Genomic DNA, 20,533 nt, shown 5'->3' on the forward strand with positions numbered 1-20,533 from the left:
TTCGTCTGGTACCTTCCCCGCAAAGGGTCAATATTAAAAAAAAAAAAAAAAACAAACGATCATAAAATTCGAAATAAGCATCCGGTTTTCCTCAAACTGCGCACATCCCATTATTTCTACGCTGTAAATATGGGATATATCGGCGCACTCCTTTTACCTCCACCGCATTGGGTCCAAGATTTTTAAAAACAAAACGCTAAACATTTATGTCTTACTTATTTAGGTCCGATACGAAATGGAAAATATTGCCCAACTCCTTCGGAACCTATTACATAAAGGGTCAACTGTTTGAAGACAGAAGTCAAAATATTTTTAAATAATCGCTGTCGGCAAAACCGATTGATACTTTTTAACTTGTTTTTTTTTTTTTTGTCATTTTCCTATAAATTTTTCAATTTTGACCCCATCAAAGGGGGAATGATTTAAGGAATTTTTTATAAAAATTATCTTTTTGAAAATTTAATTAATGAAATTGATTTTTTTCTTCTTTTTGCCTTTTCTAAAAGAAATAATAATTTTTGGTTTTTATGAAAGAAAGGTAATGACGGGGTAAAATTTCAAAAATTTTCCTTTTCGGATTTTTTTTCGATTTTTTTTAAGTTTAAATATCCTTTGCTTTTTCCACCACCCCGATTTTCTTTTGCCTTAAAGAAAAATCATCTTTTATTACCTTGTAAAAATAGTTTCTTGTTGGAACAATTTCTAAAATTTATTATTTGCGCTAAATTTGTATGGCAATTTGCAATCGTTTTATGGGGTGGTGATGGCAAAGCTCCAGCAGGCAGGCATTCAGCGTTTAACATTGAAGTTAATGAAGAGAAACAGCAAAAACAACTGCAAAAACTTTGCATTTCAAATTGAACACAGCTAGCTCGACATGCTAACATGAAAGGCGAAAAAATAAATTGCGAAAAAGGTTAAATTTAATACTAGGTTTTCAAAAGTTGTAAGGATGGAGGGCGGGCGGGGCGGCTACAAGTAGTAAGGATGGGCCGGGCCGTAATTGTTTGGCCAAATAGTTGGCTAACCGGAAATGTTGCTCAAGTGTATGAAGGCATGTATGTGTTGAAGTACGTTTTTGAGTTCTACATTTATTCCTTTTGTTTCTATTGCCAGCCATAGGCCATAAATTTAGCCAAATTTAAATTGAAATGGGGAGAGAAAAGCCTCTACTTAAGCAGCATAAATATCCTTGGCAAATTATGGGTTAATTTTTCAATTTTGCAAGGCAATTAGGCCAAAGATAAATTGAAATTTTATGAAATGTATGATTAGGATACTAATATTCAACTAAAAAATGGTGGAAAAAAATTCAATTTTTAAAATCCTAGAAATTCTCATAAAACTGTGCAACACAAAAAAAAATAATTGTAGGAAAATTCCGGCAGATTATTGGAGAATTGCTAAAAATAGATGACACGTGTATCGGGGTTTTGAAAGAACCCAAAATAGAAAAGGGAAAGTTGGTCCACCACCACTTTAATGTTTTTTTTTGTTTTTGGAAAATTTCTGTTTAAGATTCATTAGAACCCTTAAATTTTAGGCACATAGTTTCTTCTTTCCTCTTTCTATCAATGATAAAAACACGAGAATTATTTTGGTGAAGAATGTTAATCAGTCAGTTTTTTTTTTTTTTTCAAAATATGGTTAAAACTCCCTTTAAATGGGATCCTAGCAAATCAAAATATTCCGAATTATTTCTCATAAAATTCTACTATAGGTCCTAGAAGACATCTAAAGGCTAAATCTTACCCGAATGCCAGGAATTTAAAAATATTAAAATCATATTTTAAGGTTTAGGTCGTACTCTGTTCGTGCTGATGCAAAAATCTCCCACAAAACATCGTTGTAGAAGAATGACGCCAAAGCCGAAAATATTCCTGATTTTTTTAGACCCAAGAAATTCTCTCGATCGTATTTTTTATTTTATTAAAGTTCAAAATTTTAGAAGTTTTCTTTTCTTTTTGGACTTTTCAATTCTTATCATTTCCCCCCAAGATTTTCCTAATTTTTTTTTAATTTCCCCAAGGCATTCATTACCAATCCAAACAAATGTATTGAAAACACAAAGTGTACTAGAGAAAAAAAAAAAAACAATAAAAATACACAATATTGAAAGACTGAAAAAAATTCAATTTTAAAAATAAACAACAACAAAAAAGAAAGAACAAACAAATTCCAAAACCAAAAATAACCCATTCTCCCGCAACAAAGAAAAAAGTGCATAGCAACCAAACCAAATAAAGTCTTCCCCCAAACAATTATTACCAAAAAAAAAAAACTTAATAAAAATAAAACAACACAAAGCTTTGCATGGGTCCATCACAGAAAACCCTCGAGAAAAACAAAAAAAAAAAACATAAATAAAAAATCCAGAATTTTTGATTCTGAAAATAAAACGCACAAGAGAACAACAAAAAAACTGTGAAAAATACCAATCAACATTGATGCAAAGTGAGCTGCAACATTTTCTTCGCTTGGAAACATTATTGCCAGCAACATGTTGACATAGAACTGCAAATGTATTTTAACTCCCAGCTTTTAACTACGTTAACATAAGGAGAGAAAGAGAACAATAGTTATCTCACAACATCCGAGGAGAGAGGGAGAGAGCCTAATTCCTCAAAACTAAATGTTGTTAATAATTTTGGCATTTCTCATGAAAATCAGTGACATTTCCAAAATGCACGGCAAACGATTTATGTTAAACAATGCCAACGGCAACCACAACAACAGCAATCACAACAATTCAAATACCAATACCAACAACGGCAACATGTCGCACAAACACAAATGGCAACACATTGTTGCCGGTGGCAAAACCTCAACAAATCACAACAACAACAATTCAAACTCCAGTAGTACCAGCAGTGGTTGTGACAGTGCCGCCTCCTCACAATCGACCAATTCCTCTTCCAAAGAGAACAACTATCATCACCAACAACACCAGGAACATTTACAAAATGTCTCCTTGACACCTCAGCAATTGCAAAAATTGCGTTACTATCATCAGCTGCAGCAGCAACAATTGCAGCTGTTGCAACAACAATTGATACAACGGAAACGTTTGCAACAACAACTGCGCGAACAAGGAGTTGAAATATCCTCCAAAGCCTCGGGGAAAACAACCACCCCAGCCTTGACTTGCAACCAACAATATTTGCGACAAATGCGTCAGCAACAACAAATTTATCAGGTTATGAGACCTGAACAACACCAACAGCAACGTTTTCAAAAACCCCAACAACTGGACAACTATATGTTCCACAATAAAAATATCAATGATATTTTAAATAATAATAACAACAACATTACAACCAATGATTATTATCTACAACAACAACAACAAATGCAACAATTAAATGATGGCCAACAGCAACCTAATGCCATGCATTTTAAAGGTGGGATTTAGTTGTAACATTTAATGTTTTATTATTTTAAGGTACCCCTAACCTTATGACTTTAGAAGATTTATATCAATTTAATGTTTTATAAGAATTACAGGAAGAATCCAGCAGATTATGAAAATAGATCTGAAAAGAGAAGAAGAGAAGTATCGGAGTTTTTAAAGTAAAAAGCGCAAAGTAACCTAAATCGAGGGGGCAAGTTCCCAACTCCTCCACATTTTTTTAAATTTTCGGATTAAGATTCCTTCGAATCCGTTAATTTTAGGTATATAGTGTCTTTGGGAATATTATAGATAATATGACGAGTATTATATCACTCCAAAACTTTAACCCTCGGGCGAGAAAAAAGGGGTCTTTTTGGTCCTTTTCTGAAAATATGGTTAAATGGGATCGTAGCGAGACAAAATATTTTACAAAATTAGTTTTCATAAAATTCTACGATAGGTTCTGGAAGATATCAAAAGGCTAAATCTTACCTAAACGCTAGAAACTCAAAAATATTAAAAACAAAAACATTTTATAGTTAAAACGGTACTTTATCTCCAACAAAGCCTCCTTTCAGAAGAATGACGTCAAAGATAAAAATATTCCTCATCAAATTTCACTATAAGTCTCCAAAGGAATAATATCTCTATTTCCACCGCATAACAAAAAAAAAAAAAAAAACAAAAATATTTCCTAATTTTTTAATATTTTTTTCTCGAAATTCGAGGAAAAATTGATCAAAAACTAGGGAATATTTTTCGTGAACACCTGTGTAAGTAGTTTTTGATATACGGTGGAAATAGAGATTTCTTTTCCGTGGTGACATATAGTGAAATTTGATGAGGAATATTTTTGTCTTTGACGCTATTCTTCTAAAATTATGCTTTGTTGGAGATTTTTGCGCAAATTACTGCTTTAACCCTAAGATGTGTTTTCCAATATATATAAATTTCTGATTTCTAGGTAAGATTTAGACTCTTGACGTCTTCTAGTACCTATAGTAGAATGGTATGACAAATAATTTTGTAGAATATTTTGACCTGCTACGATCCCGTTTAAAGGGAGTTTTTAACCATATTTAAAAAAAAAGGACAAAAATGACCCCTAGGTTTACTCGTCCGAAGGGTAAAATTTTTGATCTAAATAATCTTCATCCTATTGTCTGCAATATTGTCGAAGACACTATATGTGCCTAAAATGTAAGGATTCCGAGGATTTTTTTTTTTCGAAAATTTCAAAAATGTGGAAGATGCGGGGACGTGCCCCCTCTATTTTGGTTACTTTGCTATGTAAACTTGATAAACGCCGATAAAAGTGTCTTCTATTTTTAGCTCTATTCTGAGAATCAGCTGGATTTCCCGGCAATTTTTTTCCTGAAAACATCATTGATCATTTTTTAAAATATCATCATTTTTTTAAAATATTTCTAATAAATCCCTTAAAGTCGTGGATTTTTTTAATATCTCCAAGGAACGCCTAAAAATCTTCGAATGTTCAAATATATTTAAGAAAGTCCTTAAAACATCAAAGGTAACCTAATCTGAAATTCTCGGAAAATGTGTCAGAGGTGGGAACTTGACCCCCTCCCTTATAGAGATTACTTTGCGACGTAAACTTTCTCCCCATATTCGGTATTTTGATGATTTTAGCGGCATTATTCAACGGAATTGTTTAAAATTTGGTATTTGAAGTTCGTAATATATACTACAGCCTAAGACTGAAAATTGTCTGTTCGGGTCCACGTCTTCGTATAGCCCCCATATAACGGTACCTTCCGATATTCGGTATTTTGATGATTTTAGCGACATTATTCAACGGAATTGTTTAAAATTTGGTATTTGAAGTTCGTAATGGATAGTACAGCCTAAGACAGAAAATTGTCTGTTCAAGTCCACGTCTTCGTATAGCCCCCATATAACGATACCTCCCGATGTTCGGTATTTTGATGATTTTAGCGACATTATTTAACGGAATTTTTTCAAATTTGGTATTTGAAGTTCGTAAAGGATACTACAGCCTAAGACAGAAAATTGTCTGTTCAGGTCCACGTCTTCGTATAGCCCCCATATAAAGGTACCTCCCGATATTCGGTATTTTAATGATTTCATCACCGGAACTGCTTAAAATTTGGTATTTAAAGTTCGTAATGGATACTATAGCCTAAGACAGAAAATTGTCTATGCTAGTCCAGGTCTTCGTATAGGCCCCATACATCAGTACCTCCCTATATTCGGTATTTGGAAGAGTTTAGGTACAATATCCACCAAAATTGTTTGAGACGCGTATTTGAAGTTCCTAATGTATGCTACAGCCTATGGCAGAATATTGTCTATGCTGGTTCAGGTCTTCGCACAGCTCTGATATAACGCTACCTTCCCATATAAGATATTTTGATGATTATTGTTATTGATGGCTATTTATTTTAAGTTTATTTGAAGTTTCGAATTTGAATATGGTAATGGCTTATGAGAAACAATGCCCATGTAGGTCCACGTCGTATAGACACCAAAATAGTGGCAATATTCTGTACTTTTAAAATTTTAACAGAATTTTTTAAGGATTTTATTTTTCAAATTCATTCCAAATGGTGGAGGGTATTCAAAGTTCGGCCCGGCCGAACTTACAGCTTTTTTACTTGTTTTTCCTGAAGAAATTATTGATTTTTTTAAAATCCCTTAAAGTCGTGGATTTTTTTTAATATCACCAAGGATGGCCTTAAAATCGTAGATTGTTCAAATATATTTAAGAAAAATCCTTAAAATATTCAAGGAGTCCTAATCTGAAATTTTCGAAAAATGTGTCAGAGGTGGGAACTTGACCCCTCCCGTAAAGAGATTACTTTGCGACGTAAACTTTCTAAACACAAATACACATGTCTTGTATTTTTAGCTCTATTTTGAGAATCTGCTGGGTTTTCCGTTTTTTTTTTTTTAATTTTTTTTTAATATTACTAATTGAAAATCGTGGATTTCCAAAAAAATTCTCAAGGATACCCTAAAAATCGTAGATTGTTCAAATATATTTAAGAAAATCCTTTAAACATTCAAATTTTTTAAAACATTTTTTCAATGACCTTCTGATATTATTTTCATGTATTTTATATAAAACTTCCCAGATATGAAGTCAAAGTCTTTCCAAAATAGGAATAAATCTGTTTTTTTTTTTTTTTTTGAATATTTTGCACCGTGTTTTTGGGACAAAATTCTTGGAAATTTAAAAAGAATTTTCAAGAACTTCTGCAGACAATATGGATTTCGTAATAGGTTTTCAAAGGACCTTTACAAAGATCTCCTGAAAAATACCTATTTTTTGTAAATACTTTGATACGCACAAAATGTCGTTCATAAAAAAAATAAATAAAAGTGAAAATGGACAACATCGGCCCAATTCTCCTGGTTTCTCACCCCCAATGTATTTAATAGGTTTAATTTCCATAGAATTCCAGGGTCTAATTTTTATGTATTCTATTATGCACTCAAATTGTATTGAAAAGCTAATTGATGTCCATTGATTTTATACCAATGAGCAGGTCCGTCCATTGATGCAATTTCTAATGCAAAAGCGAAATTTGAAGAAAAATCAGGAAGGCGTCTCTCAGGCGTTCGTTAACCCACCAAAAATAATCTCAGTGACATTGGCCTTATTTTTATTCGTGATTTTTGTTTTTCATTTACAAAACTTTTTTACTTCTTGTAAATATAGACTTTGGACTTTAGACTTCAATAAAGACGCTAGAATAATCTTCCCCAAAATCCACATCTAAAATTCTCATTTTGATTAGCTGTGTAAATGTTCTGGCAACCAAGTGTATGGCAAAACTGCAAAATGAAAATGCATATTCACCTTGAATTTAACGAGCCAACACAATTTCGTTGATGAGTTGAAAACAGCGGCAATAAAACGCAACTATATTTTTGGTTTGGGTGGGATGTTTTTGGGTTTTGGCCAAAATTCAGTTTAATAATATTATTTTGGGTTGTGGGTTTTAATTTCTAAAGAGAAACAAAAATAAACACATACATACATATAGAAATAATTAGAATAATGTATATTATCAGTGTTTGGTCGTCATAAAAATTTATCTATTATTTTGAAATGAAAACAAAAATCCGACAAGTAATAACACCGGGTGATTTTTGTTTTGGGAATTTTCCTATCATTTGCAAAAAGATCTATAGTTAATGAGAATTATTGAGTGATGGATAAGGAAACCCATTTTTCTAATGACATTTTTTTTGGCTTGAGGCATCCAAGAGGTGACATAACCTAACATAATAGGGGATTTGTAGATATTTCCTTAAAATTTCCAAAATTATTATGCAGCTTTAATACATTTCTTTATTTAATATTGAAAAGAATAATAATAATAATGGCTTTTCGAATTGTTTTAATTACTCTTCAATTGCTTCCTTAAAATATTGTCATTGTATGTCCACCTGGATATAAAACGGTTTATCTTTTTTCATGCATATTTACATGGAATTAAATGTTATTAATTCAACAAAGAATGCGAGTTACAATGAATTTCAGCTCATTAAAGCCCACATTCGCAGTGTATTTATTTAAATATTTGGCAGTAAGAACACTGTGCAACACAAAAAAAAAAAAAAAAAAAATAAAAAAATACAGAGAAATAAAAAAACTGCATCAAAAACAAAAGCTATTATATGGGGGCTATACAAGGACGTGGACCTGCACAGACAATTTTCTGTCTTAGGCTGTGGTATCCAATATCAATATGGGAACCGATCTGGACAAAAATGTATACACTTATTTCTGAGCAGTATCTGATGTCCGGTATAAAATATCATTGTTGTAGAGTACATATAAAGCATGTAGGGGACTTAAAACCCCAAATCTGATGAAACATACAGGGTGAGATAAAACAAGGAAAAAAAACATTAGGTTTGGCCGGGCCGAACTTTTAATTCCCTCAACCTTAGGGTAAAGGAAAAATTATAACCCCACCCACAAATACCAATTTTTAGAAATATTCGTGGGAAAATGTGGCAAAAATCATAAAAACATCGAATATCGGGAGGTATCGCTCTATGGGGCTATACAAAAACGTGAACCTATACTTACAATGTTTCGGCAACGGAGCTAGAACCCATTGGAACACACAAATATTAATTTTTAGACAAATCCGCGACGAAATGTGGCAAAAATCATCAAAATACCGAAAATCATCTAAAACGAATTTTTATCTTACTTTTATGCAAGATTTGCTGGAAATTCGGAAACATGTCAAAAAAAAATTTTTTTTTGAAAAAAGTGAAAAATTACCCCTTTGATGACTTCCTTCAATGTTAAAATTTTCGTCGAAAATAATCCTCGTATGGTTATCAGTAACATTGTCGAAGACAATGTCAAGAAATCTTAGGTTACTTTGCGATGTAAACATTCAAAACGCCTATACATACTCATGTGTTCTATTTTTAGCTCTACTTCCATGATTTACTGGGTTTTATTTGTAATTAAAAAAAAATCAATTTTGTCACACTGTGTTAGTCTTGTGAGTTAAAAGCTGTTATACGGAGTATAACAGTGAACAGTGGCATATTTATTTTATTTTAAGGAACATATATTCAGAGCTCTATTCATGGGATCCTAGGTTTATTTTTTATTGGGTGTTTTCAAACAGTTCTGAAACTTTTATTTAGGTCGAATAACTTCATAACCGGATTTTTGTATTTTGAAATATATAAGTTTATGTGTGTATAAAAAAATGTATATGTATCTCCATAAAGTCCTAGCGCGGCCTCAGACTTAAGATATAAACATATAACTGTCTCAATGTCATTAACACAAGAGTTCACTTCCACTTTTGTATGAAGCCTGGAACACCATCAGCTAATACACTTTTCTTTTGCAAGCATAATTTTCCAAGGCAGAAAGAGATAGAGAGAGAGAGAGACAGAGAGTGTGTGAGGCATAGATATAATAACCGAGGGTATAAGAGTGTGAAACAAACCCGCATAATTACCAAGAACTTTAATTAAAAAAAAAAACGAATCTTAAAGGCACTTTACGATGTTGATGGATGTGCAAGAGAAGGTTGTGCCTGGATTCTATGTGAGTTTTAGTTACAACATTTATACACATTGTCGTTTACATATGTATGTACACCATGTACATCGTTACATTTTAAAGAAGTAGCCGATTAAGAAAGGCCTTGAAAAATTGTAAGAAATCTTACAAACAACACATTTGTTGTGTCTCGCAACAGGGGGGGGGGGGGGGCTTGCGAACCTCATACTCTTTATTTTATTGACCGGATATGGTTGCGACAAGGCAATGTTGAAAAATTGTAAATATACAAAATAACGCACTTTGGTGAGGGATTTCTTAAATAAAAGGCATTTAATATGGATATCAATATAGAGAAAGCGGGATACCTTTTTTCTTTTTAGTATTAGGAATAATAAAAATAATTCAAAATTCTAAGGCAATCGAAACTGAAAACGAAATGAAGTCAGTTACTCGAAGGCTATAAGGCCAAAACGTACCTCATCGAAATATCGGCTTAAGACCCTAGGTCTCTTTAGACCAAATCCGTTTCAGGATATTTGGAGTCGATCTAGTGATGTCCGTCCAACCGTATGTCTGTCTGACTGGTGCGCACGATAAAACTCGAAAGGAGTATCCGATTTGTTCCAAACTTGGTACATCGTAATATTTTTGTCAAACTTAGATCGAGTTCAGAGATGGGCAATACCGGTCCAATCCTTCATAAGATCGAAATTTTCAAAAATATATTTTTTGCACAGAAAGAGAATCGATAATCCGATTTTGCTCCAATTTCGCAAATCCGAATATTTGCATCAGTGCTAGGTCGTCAGGGGCGAAAATGGACAATATCGGTCCACTCCATCAAAAACATCCCCCACATAGGGTAAATTTTTTGAATAATTACAACTCATAAAATGTGATAAGAATCCGATGGTTTTAAAATTTCACACATCCCAGTATTTTATAAACACAAGATCTGGTGTTAAGATGGAATATATCGGTCCACTTCTTCTGGTACCTCCCCCACTAAAGGTCGAAACTTTGAATATCCATTAAGCTCATAAAACATGAAATTAACATCCGATTCCATTCAGACTTGGTACATCTCAGTATTTTCATCAACATAAGATCTGTAATAAAGATGGTACAAATCGGACTATTCCTTCTTGTACCTCCCCCTCACAAAGGCTTAATATTTTGAATAACCAAAAACCATCATAAAATACGAAATATACATCCAGTTCTCCAAAAATTACACAAAACACAACATTTTTTTTTGCCCAATGTCTGATGAGAAGATGGGATATATCGGTTCACTTCTTCTGATACCTCCGCACAAAGAGTCAAAATTGTGAGTATCCATGAACACAAGAAAAGATCGCACCATTTATGATTTCGCATAAAAGTGCATATAAATGTTCAATTTCCTTCAAATTTTGCACATTTTTATCTGTATTAGAAAAATGAAAATGGAAAACTTCGGTCCGCTATATCTGTTACCTCACGCAAATTTCCACATTTTCCAAAAATTTGCCCATGAGATATAAAGTACAGAATGTAATCGATATATTGTCCAAATCTGGCAAGTAGTAATATTTTTATCAGTCTCAGGTCAGATACGAAGTGGTCAATATTGTCCAATTGCTTCAGAAGGGATGTAACAAACGGAATGACAAAGTTAATATACCCCCCTTTCCAAGGTGGAGGGTATAAAAAAGGGAATCGATCCCCCTTACTACCAAAACTTAATCTTTTATGGGACCTCTTTATAATGTTGACTATTCAATATCTGAATTATACATAAATTAATAGAGTGGAGACAAGTGTTTATTTTTAAAATTTTACAAAGAATGTAGGGAGAAATTTCCCAATGTCATTATTAGAACCCCTTCCCCTGCACACCCCATTTAAACAATTACCCTAACCTTAAAAATCATCCAAATGTTGTTTTTATTATTGGCTGGATTGTATGTATTCCCTTATCCTAACATTTGCCCTTCAAAACATTTGGGAATTTATTTTCTTATGAAACAGAATTTACTCTGAAAACACAACATATTTCCATGTATAATCCCCTTCCCCTTTCTCCCCTCTTTATTTTGAAGCAGAATGCTTTTATCATTAAATTTAAAATTTTCCCTTATTTCATTGAACGCCTGAATTCGATTACAAATAGTTTGTTCATTTTGTGGTGGTGGGTAAATATGGAAACAAGTGTGTGTGGAGCTTCACATTGTTTTTGTTATTTCATGCATTCTTTAAAAGGAAAACAGCCACTCAAAATGTCTCAAATATGTTTGAGAATAATCTTAAATATGCCATATAATTCAAAAAAATTTATATTTAGTTTTTATATTTTTTTCGATTTTATTTTTTCCAAAGATATGGAGGGGGGAGGAATTGTTACATACATGTGTTACAGTGAGGGGGCTTATAAGAGAGGGAGGGGGGAGCACTGCCATGACAAGTGTTAATTATCAAGTGTTACTTGCTCTGCTCTAAATAGAGCAAACGAAAAATATAACTTCAAAGAAATTCAAAATTGGGGAGACCAAGTTGTGCTTTTGTTGCTCCACCATCACATTATCTCCTCCGAGAAATGAAATATGGCTTCCATATGTTTTACATAAAAGTTTCATTTTAGACATTTTTGGGTAATATTTTCTTTGGTTTTATATTTATTTTATTATCAGAAATTTTGAAAAATTTTAATTTCAATTCTTTTTTGGGTAGTTTTCTAGCCGCCGGCTCTTTAAAAATGGGAAATTATAATTTTTTCAATGGCAATGAGAATTTTTTTGGGGTTGGAAAGAAAAGATGTAAATGGCTTCATAAATTTAATACAACTTGGAAACTTTTTGATCGCTGTCATAATTCAGAAGGATCTTAAATATCACAAAAACCAAAGTCTCTTCAATTCAATTTTTGTCGTCATTATCATTATATACGGCCTCATCGAAATTACGGTTTTACACCCTTGATCTCTTTAGACCAAATCCATTTTAGGACATTTGGAGTCGATCTAGCGGTGACCGTCCGTCCATCCATCTATCTGTCTGATGCGCACCATAATTCTAGAAGGGAGTATCCGATTTGGTCCAAACTTGGTACAACGTAATATTATTACCAAACTTAGATAGAGTTTGGAGATTGGCAATATTGGTATCTCAAAATTTTCAAAAAAAAAAAAAAAAAGTTTTACTGCACAGAAAGAGAATCGGATTTTGCTCCAACTTTGCCAATCCTAATATTTGCTTCAGTGCAAGGCCAGGTGTCCAAATCACGATTGTCTCCAAATCACACAGATCACTATATTTTTATTAACCCACGGTCTAGTGTCAAGATGGAATATATAGGTTCACTCCTTCTGGCACCTCCCCCACAAAGGGTCAAAGTTTTGATTATCCAAAACTATTAAAAAATCCGAAATAAAAGTCCGATTGTCTCCAAATCACGAAGATCACAATATTTTTTTAATCCAATGTCTGGTCTGAAGATTGAATATATCGATCCACTCCTTCTGGTGCATCCCCCATAAAGGGGGGATTGCACTCCAGACTTGGCACATCTCAATATTTCCATCAACACAAGATCTGTTATAAAGATGGTAGAGATCGGACCATTACTTCTGGCACCTCCCCCACAAAGGGTCAAGGTTTTAATAACCAACGCTATTATAAAGTCCGAAGTAAACATCCGATTCTCTTCATATTTCACACATTGAAATATTTCTACTAGCACAAGATCTGCTGTATAGATGGGATATATTGGTCCATTCCTTCTGGTACCTCCCCCACAAAGGGTCAACATTTTGAATACCCTTGAAGCTCATAAAACGCAGAGTAACCATCCGATTCCATTCAGACTTGGAACATCTCAATATTTCTATCAACACAAGATCTGTTATAAAAATGGTAGAGATTGGACCATTTCTTCTGCTACCTCCCCCACAAAGGGTCAAAGTTTTGATTATCCAAAACGATTTTAAAATCCGAAATAAGCGTCCGGTTCTCAAATTACACACACCACAATATTTTTATTAATCCAAGGTCTGCTGTGATGATGGTACCTCCCACGCAAAGGGTCAAAATTTTGAATATCCTTGAAGCTCATAAAACGCAAACATCCGATCCGATCCATCAACACAAGATATGTTATAAAGATAGTAGAGATTGGACCATTACTTCTGGTACCTTCCCCACATGGGGTTCAAGATTTAGATTTTTCAAATAAGCATCCAACTCTCTTCAAATTTCACACTTACAAACATTTTTGCTAACACAAGATCTGTTGTGAAGATGATCCCTTCACAAAGGGTCACAATATTCAATATTTTTATCTGTCGTAACTTGCGAAATAAGTCAGCGATTCTTTGCAACTTGCTATATCTGAATATTTCTCTCAAGCGAAAATCTGAGATGAATATGGAATTTCTAATTTCGCATAAAATTGGATATAACTGTTCGATTATCTTCTAATTTTTCCTGGCACGTCGTAATATTTTAATCATATTTATTTAGGTCCTTTACGAAATAGACAATATTAACCCATTCTTTCAGAACCTACTCCATAGAGGGTCAACATTTTGAATAATCATAACAGAAGTTAAAATATATTTAAATAATCGAAGATTGGCTGAGGGTATACATCCGTCGGGAAAACCTACTGATACCCCTTAACTTGTTTTTCTTTTCAATGGGAATGAGAATCAGTTTGGGGTTGAAAGAAAAGAAAAAAATTGGAACAGTTTTGCTTGTTTTTGTAATTAATAGTGATTTTCAACATCTCAAAATCCAACGTCCTTCAGTGATTAGGAATTCGATTTTCTAGACCAAAGACTAAATTTTCGTCGTCATTTGATGAAATACTGAAAAAATTGTAAGTTTTAAATTTTTTTTTTTTTGTTTATTTTTTTTAACAAATTTTTTTTGCTGCAGCCTTTTTAAATTTCCAAATATTTTTATTTTGAGTTTTCGTTTTAAAAATCCTATTTAAAAAAAGTGTTGTCTTATCTAAGGCCCCCCATCATCCCTCTTTAAAAATATGTCCTCCTGGGTTGATCTGTCAACATAAGTATTAGATAATTAAATGTTATAATGGGGCATATTATCATTAATAGCCTATGAAAGATATCATATGTTAACGACTTTGCAACAAAATATTTTACTGCCCGATGGGGCACATAGATTTTCTGTAGACTGTATTTAATTTTTTTTTTTTTTTTTTGTAAATTTCTCATGCTTTTAACAAAGCTGTAAAAAATACAAGAATAGTGTCTTCGAGCCAATAAAAAAAATTTGTCATCATTTGTTGTAAGAGTGGAATTCATTCATTCAATCATTCCATCTACACATATTCATTCATTGTGGGCAGGGAGGAGGAGGGGACAGCTAGTACTAGTAGTGGTCCATAAAATTTTATCTTCTTTCTTTGTGGGCAATATTTTTATGGCTCTTCTTTTTTTCTTCACGCCCATGATGCATGGCGGCATTATAGTATTTTCTTCTTATTTATTTACAGACTCAAGTGTGTCATTGTACATGTTTTCCCCTTATCCTCCTCCTCTTCTTCTACTTCTAAATGACAATAGTACGTTGTGTCGTCTCAGAGTCTCCACCACCGCTGCCCTTTATTCGATAATGTATGTGGTGATCATTCTTCTCTCTTTTTTCTTAGTTTTCTTATTTCAAAAGGCGTTTTTCCTCATCTACATGTGGTCGTTTATCTGTAGCGGGTGATCATTGCACTTTAAATATATAATATTTCTTGGTGATTTTTCTTTGATTCCTATTCGGTGTTTTTTTTCTTCTTCTTGTTTTTTTTTTTTTTGTAAGTGAAATTTAAAAAAATATATAAAAATTTATTTTCATTTCTTTGTGGTGAATAAGTTAAGAAAAGTGTACATATATTGTCTTAATAATAATAATAATATTTTGATATTGAAGTAAATACGAATTCGGTCTTTATAATTGAAATGCCCAGCCCACATTACTCAGACATTTATTCGCTTGTGTCTTTTGTGAGAATCTCAATATTTCAATCAAAAAAGAACATTCTAACATTCATTCAACATTTGCTAATATTCAATCAACATTTTTCAATTTCTTCGCAACATTTCGTTATGTTGAGGCAACATTAAATAACAAACCAATTCGCAATGTTGAGTCAACATTTTCTTTTATTTGCAGCTACACTTGGAAATCTTGATGATTCTACGGTTGGGTTTTGAGTCATCATTTCTTTCCTGCTAAACCTGAAAAAGATGATTCTTCTTTCAGCCATCGAAGAACTTTTTCACAATCTACATTGCAAAATGCTGTTGCAACAGTTTATAATGTAAAATTTTCTAATGTTTATGACGCGTTTGCTAATTTTAAAACATTTTTCGTAGTAAAATATTTAGTAAAGTTGAAGCAACATTATCGAATGTTGAGTCTACATTTCCTTTTATTTGCAGCTACACTTTGAAATCTTAATTCTACATTTCTTTCAAGCAAAAGCCAGGAAAATCTGAAAATTATGATCCTTGTCGCTTGTCAATATTAACCTATTTTAGACATCGTCCTTTTTCACAATCTACATTTCTTAATGTTGAAGCAATATTTTGAAATGTTGAAGCAACATTTCGTAATGTTGAAGCAACATTTCCCAATATTTATCACGCATTTCATAATTTTAAAAAATATTTCCTAGCGAAACATTTCGTAACGTTGAATCAACATTTTAAAATGTTGAAGCAACATTTCCCAATATTTATCACGCATTTCATAATTTAAAAAAAATATTTCCTTGCGAAACATTTTGGAATATTGAAGTAACATTTTAAAATGTGGAAGCAACATTTTGTAATGTTGAAGCAACATTTCCCAATATTTATCACGCATTTCCTAATTTTAAAAAAATATTTCCTAACGAAACATTTCGTATTGTTGAAGCAACATTTTGGAATGTTGAAGCAACATTTCGTAATGTTGAAGCAACTTTCTGGATTGTTGAAGCAATATTTTTCACGCATTTCATAATTTAAAAACAAAATATTTCCTTGCGAAACATTTTGGAATGTTGTAGCAACATTTCGTAATGTTGAAACAACATTTTGGATTGTTGAAGCAACATCTCCCAATATTTATTACGCATTTCCTAATTTTAAAAAATTATTCCTAGCGAAACATTTCGTAATGTTGAAACAACATTTTGGAATGTTGAGTCAACATTTATATTGCAGCTACACTTGCTAATGTTAAATCTTTATTTGTGGCTATTGGGAGGCTAATGCTCGGAAAATTATGCTTTTCTGTCTCTTGTTATTAAGTGTTATTAAGTATTTCAGGCAACGAAGAACATTTTTTTTTAAATATACATTGAAGTAATATTTCCCAATGTTTATAACGGTGTTCCTAATGTTGAAAAATATTTCGTAATGTTGAGCAACATTTTCGAATGTTGAGTCCGTTTTCGAATGTTGACTCAACATTTTCTTGCGTTGAAGTTGCATTTAGAAAATGTTAAGTCCATATTTCTGTCTGTCAAACACAATGCTTCTTGTCTCTTATAATGAAAATAATTTCAAACTTTTTCGAACAATGAAGAACTTTCTTAAAATCTAAATTTCTTCATCACCTCATGATGTTGAAACAATATATTATAACATAACATTTTTTTGAAGCTACATTTTAAAATGTTAAGTATACATTTGATATATTGGGTCAACACAAAATTTCTTAAATGTTGCGTCAACCTTTTTTCCAATTTTTATTCAACATTTATTTCAAGAGAAGGTTGCTCTTAAAAAAAAAAAATAAATAAATAAAATAAATCCTTAACAATGTCTCCTCTCTAACTTAGATACTTTGAGGGGAGTCAACGTGTATAATGTTCCAACAATGCTTTTCAATATTGGAGCAAATTGTTTTAATGTTGCAGTAACATTTTCAATATTTTCCTGAACTCCTTGTAATTAAATTTTGAATTTACGTTAATAATGTTTAAATTTCTAACATAAATCTAAATTATAAATATTAGAAATAAGTGTATTCCTGAAAATATTAATTAATGGATAATAATTCTTTTTACCTATATTTTGCCTTCAATATTTCCACTTTTATTAGCAGACAATTTACATTCAACTCATTTCGATTCTTTTCTTTTTTTTATTTACAGGACAAAAATCCAATCGTGGCATGACAGAATTCTCCACAAACAACGACATCAACAATAAATCTCATCATCTATCATCTCAGCCGCTTCAAAATTCACCACGCCATCATCATTATCTAGCCAACAATCATACAACTAATTTCACCACACCACAGCAACAACATCATCATCCAAATAACACACACAACACCACATTCAATGCACAATTTAACAAACAATTCACACAAACATTAAAACAACAGCTCATCAATAACTGTAAAAATAATCAAATCACCACCACCCCATCAGCGACAAACGCAACGAACGTGACGACGACGACGATAAATTCTTCTGCAAATATCAACAATAAATTTAATGACGTGCTTCGCTCACCCTCATCGAACGGCTCATCAGTAACACATTCCCCCACGCATTACCGCAAGCCATTTAATTCACCACAAAATTCACCCTTTACCGGCGGCATCACCTGTGGCCAGCAACATCTCTTGCAACAGCGCCGTAAATTGCCCTTCCTAACGCACACCCAGTATCAGCAACATTTGAATGATCTACTCTCGCAGCAGCAACATTTGCAACAGCAGCAACAACAATTGTTGCTAGGCAAGGACGCCAGCGCCAGTGCCACCGATGACGAGCTCAGCGAAGAGAGTTTGAAACAAAATGTGGCCATTGTTCTGAGCAATTTGGATCGTTACAACAACGCTCTGCGTAGCATTATTTTGAATGAGCAGGTCAACACGAACACTGCTAGTTCTTCGGTATTTTATGACGAGTCAGATTTGAATTTTCTCAACTGTGGTAACAACAATCAACAGCTATCGAACAATATGGCAACGGCAATAACACCGGAATCGGACTACAACAGCAATGCCACAACGCCGGGCTCGCGCAGCAACAACATGCTGCCGCCCTACGACTCGTCGGCGTCCAGCAACATGTTGCCCAATCAGGCCCAACAACAATTGGTAGGTTATACGCATAACAACGTTAGTAGTGGTATAAACAATGCTTGTAGTGGTGGTGGTGTTGGTGTCGGGGTCGGTAATGCTTATATGGGCAACAATTTAACTTGTTCGTTGGCTTCGTCCCACGATTTTACTCATGATAATTCTGATTACCAGTGGTTCTTGGACTACGGCTACAGAGATGGCTGTGGTGGCATGCAACGCAGTGTGCTCTCCTCGCTGTCGGCCTCGTACAACGGTTTGGGTGATCTCATCTATGAAGATTTGGCCAAGAATCTGGATGCCAATCTGGCCGAAGTGGACATGGAGAGTTTTCGGGCCGAGGACATACACTCCTTGCTCTCACAATTGCCCTCGTATTGTAAGAGTCTAGGCGGTAATCGTTTGCAGCAATCACTGCTGATGCAACAGCAACAGCAGCAGCATCAACAACATCACTTTATGTCATCACAAAATATGACAGCACAACAAATGCAACAACAAATGGCTGCAGCTCAAACCATGTCACAGACATCAACAACATCCACAAATGATTTGATTGATAATTCATTTTGTAAATCGGAATTGTTATTTTCACCCGTCAAAGAATCGCACATATCGGTGGATTCTCTCGACATGGATGGCTATCCGGATGATGGTGATATAATACTGACATGTAAGGCAAATAAGGATAACTATACCATAGCGTTTGAGGGTAGTGTCCTCTATTCGGATGAAAGTTTTTATGGTGAGTAGGATGAAATGGAATTTAAAAGTAGAGTTCGATCTGGGGGGAGAGGGTCGCAAAAGAGCAGCAGCTCTTCTGGGCATAGAAGAGTTGCAGTAGCTCTTCTGGGCATAGAAGAGTAGCAGCTCTTCTATTCATAGAAGAGTGGACGCTCTTCTATTTATAGAAGATTAGCAGCTCTTCTAACCAAGAAGAGTAGCAGCTCTTTTAGCCATAGAAGAGTAGCAGCTCTTCTAGCTATAGAAGAGTAGCAGCAGCTCTTCTAGCCATAGAAGAGTAGAAGCAGCTCTTCTAGCCATAAAAGAGTGGCAGCAGCTTTTCTAGCCATAGAAGAGTAGCAGCAGCTCTTCTAGCCATAGAAGAGTAGCAGCAGCTCTTCTAGCCATAGAAGAGTAGCAGCAGCTCTTCTAGCCATAGAAGAGTAGCAGCAGCTCTTCTAGCCATAGAAGAGTAGCAGCAGCTCTTCTAGCCATAGAAGAGTAGCAGCAGCTCTTCTAGCCATAGAAGAGTAGCAGCAGCTCTTCTAGCCATAGAAGAGTAGCAGCTCTTCTAGCCATAGAAGAGTAGCAGCAGCTCTTCTAGCCATTCTAGAAGAGTAGCAGCAGCTCTTCTAGCCATAGAAGAGTAGCAGCACTTCTAGCCATAGAAGAGTAGCAGCAGCTCTTCTAGCCATAGAAGAGTAGCAGCAGCTCTTCTAGCCATAGAAGAGTAGCAGCAGCTCTTCTAGCCATAGAAGAGTAGCAGCAGCTCTTCTAGCCATAGAAGAGTAGCAGCAGCTCTTCTAGCCATAGAAGAGTAGCAGCAGCTCTTCTAGCCATAGAAGAGTAGCAGCTCTTCTAGCCATAGAAGAGTAGCAGCAGCTCTTCTAGCCATAGAGGAGTAACAGCAGCTCTTCTAGCCATAGAAGAGTAGCAGCAGCTCTCCTAGCCATAGAAGAGTAGCAGCTCTTCTAGCCATAGAAGAGTAGCAGCTCTTCTGGCCATAGAAGAGTAGCAGCTCTTCTAGCCATAGAAAAGAAGAAGAACCTTTCGGTCGAACTCTATTTTTTTCCTGTTTGACATATTTTCATTACCTCTTTATTTATGCCTCTTCTCTCCCATCCAGAACCCAATGAAATCGCCATGAAGAACAAACAGAACTGCATTAATTTGCATAGCAATCTGGATGATATTGTCAAGCGTAAATCTCTGGAAGTCTCTATGTCAAGGTCAGAACAGCCACAGCCCTGTAATATGCGCAACAAATTGCAAAAGTCACATACAACACAATTGCAAAGGTAA

At 34.1% G+C, this 20,533-nt stretch overlaps 1 protein-coding gene across 6 annotated transcripts in view; it reads left to right on the plus strand.

The window, feature by feature from the left end:
• Positions 1-20,533, plus strand: part of LOC101891590 (homeobox protein 5) — a 71,814-nt gene that overhangs the window by 38,571 nt on the left and 12,710 nt on the right. For 4 of the 6 annotated variants that reach the window (XM_011294649.3, XM_059118891.1, XM_059118892.1 and 1 more), the window contains exons 2-4: positions 2,030-3,401; positions 17,565-19,253; positions 20,358-20,529. In XM_011294649.3, coding sequence (XP_011292951.2) covers positions 2,633-3,401; positions 17,565-19,253; positions 20,358-20,529 — 2,630 coding nt within the window. In that variant the 5' untranslated portion in view covers positions 2,030-2,632. The remainder of the gene's footprint in view (positions 1-2,029; positions 3,402-17,564; positions 19,254-20,357; positions 20,530-20,533) is intronic. The other 2 variants (XM_059118894.1, XM_059118895.1) reach the window with 2 other exon arrangements.

This window comes from Musca domestica, unplaced genomic scaffold (genome assembly GCF_030504385.1).
Source record: "Musca domestica strain aabys unplaced genomic scaffold, Musca_domestica.polishedcontigs.V.1.1 135, whole genome shotgun sequence".
In the NCBI taxonomy this organism is placed as follows: domain Eukaryota; kingdom Metazoa; phylum Arthropoda; class Insecta; order Diptera; family Muscidae; genus Musca; species Musca domestica.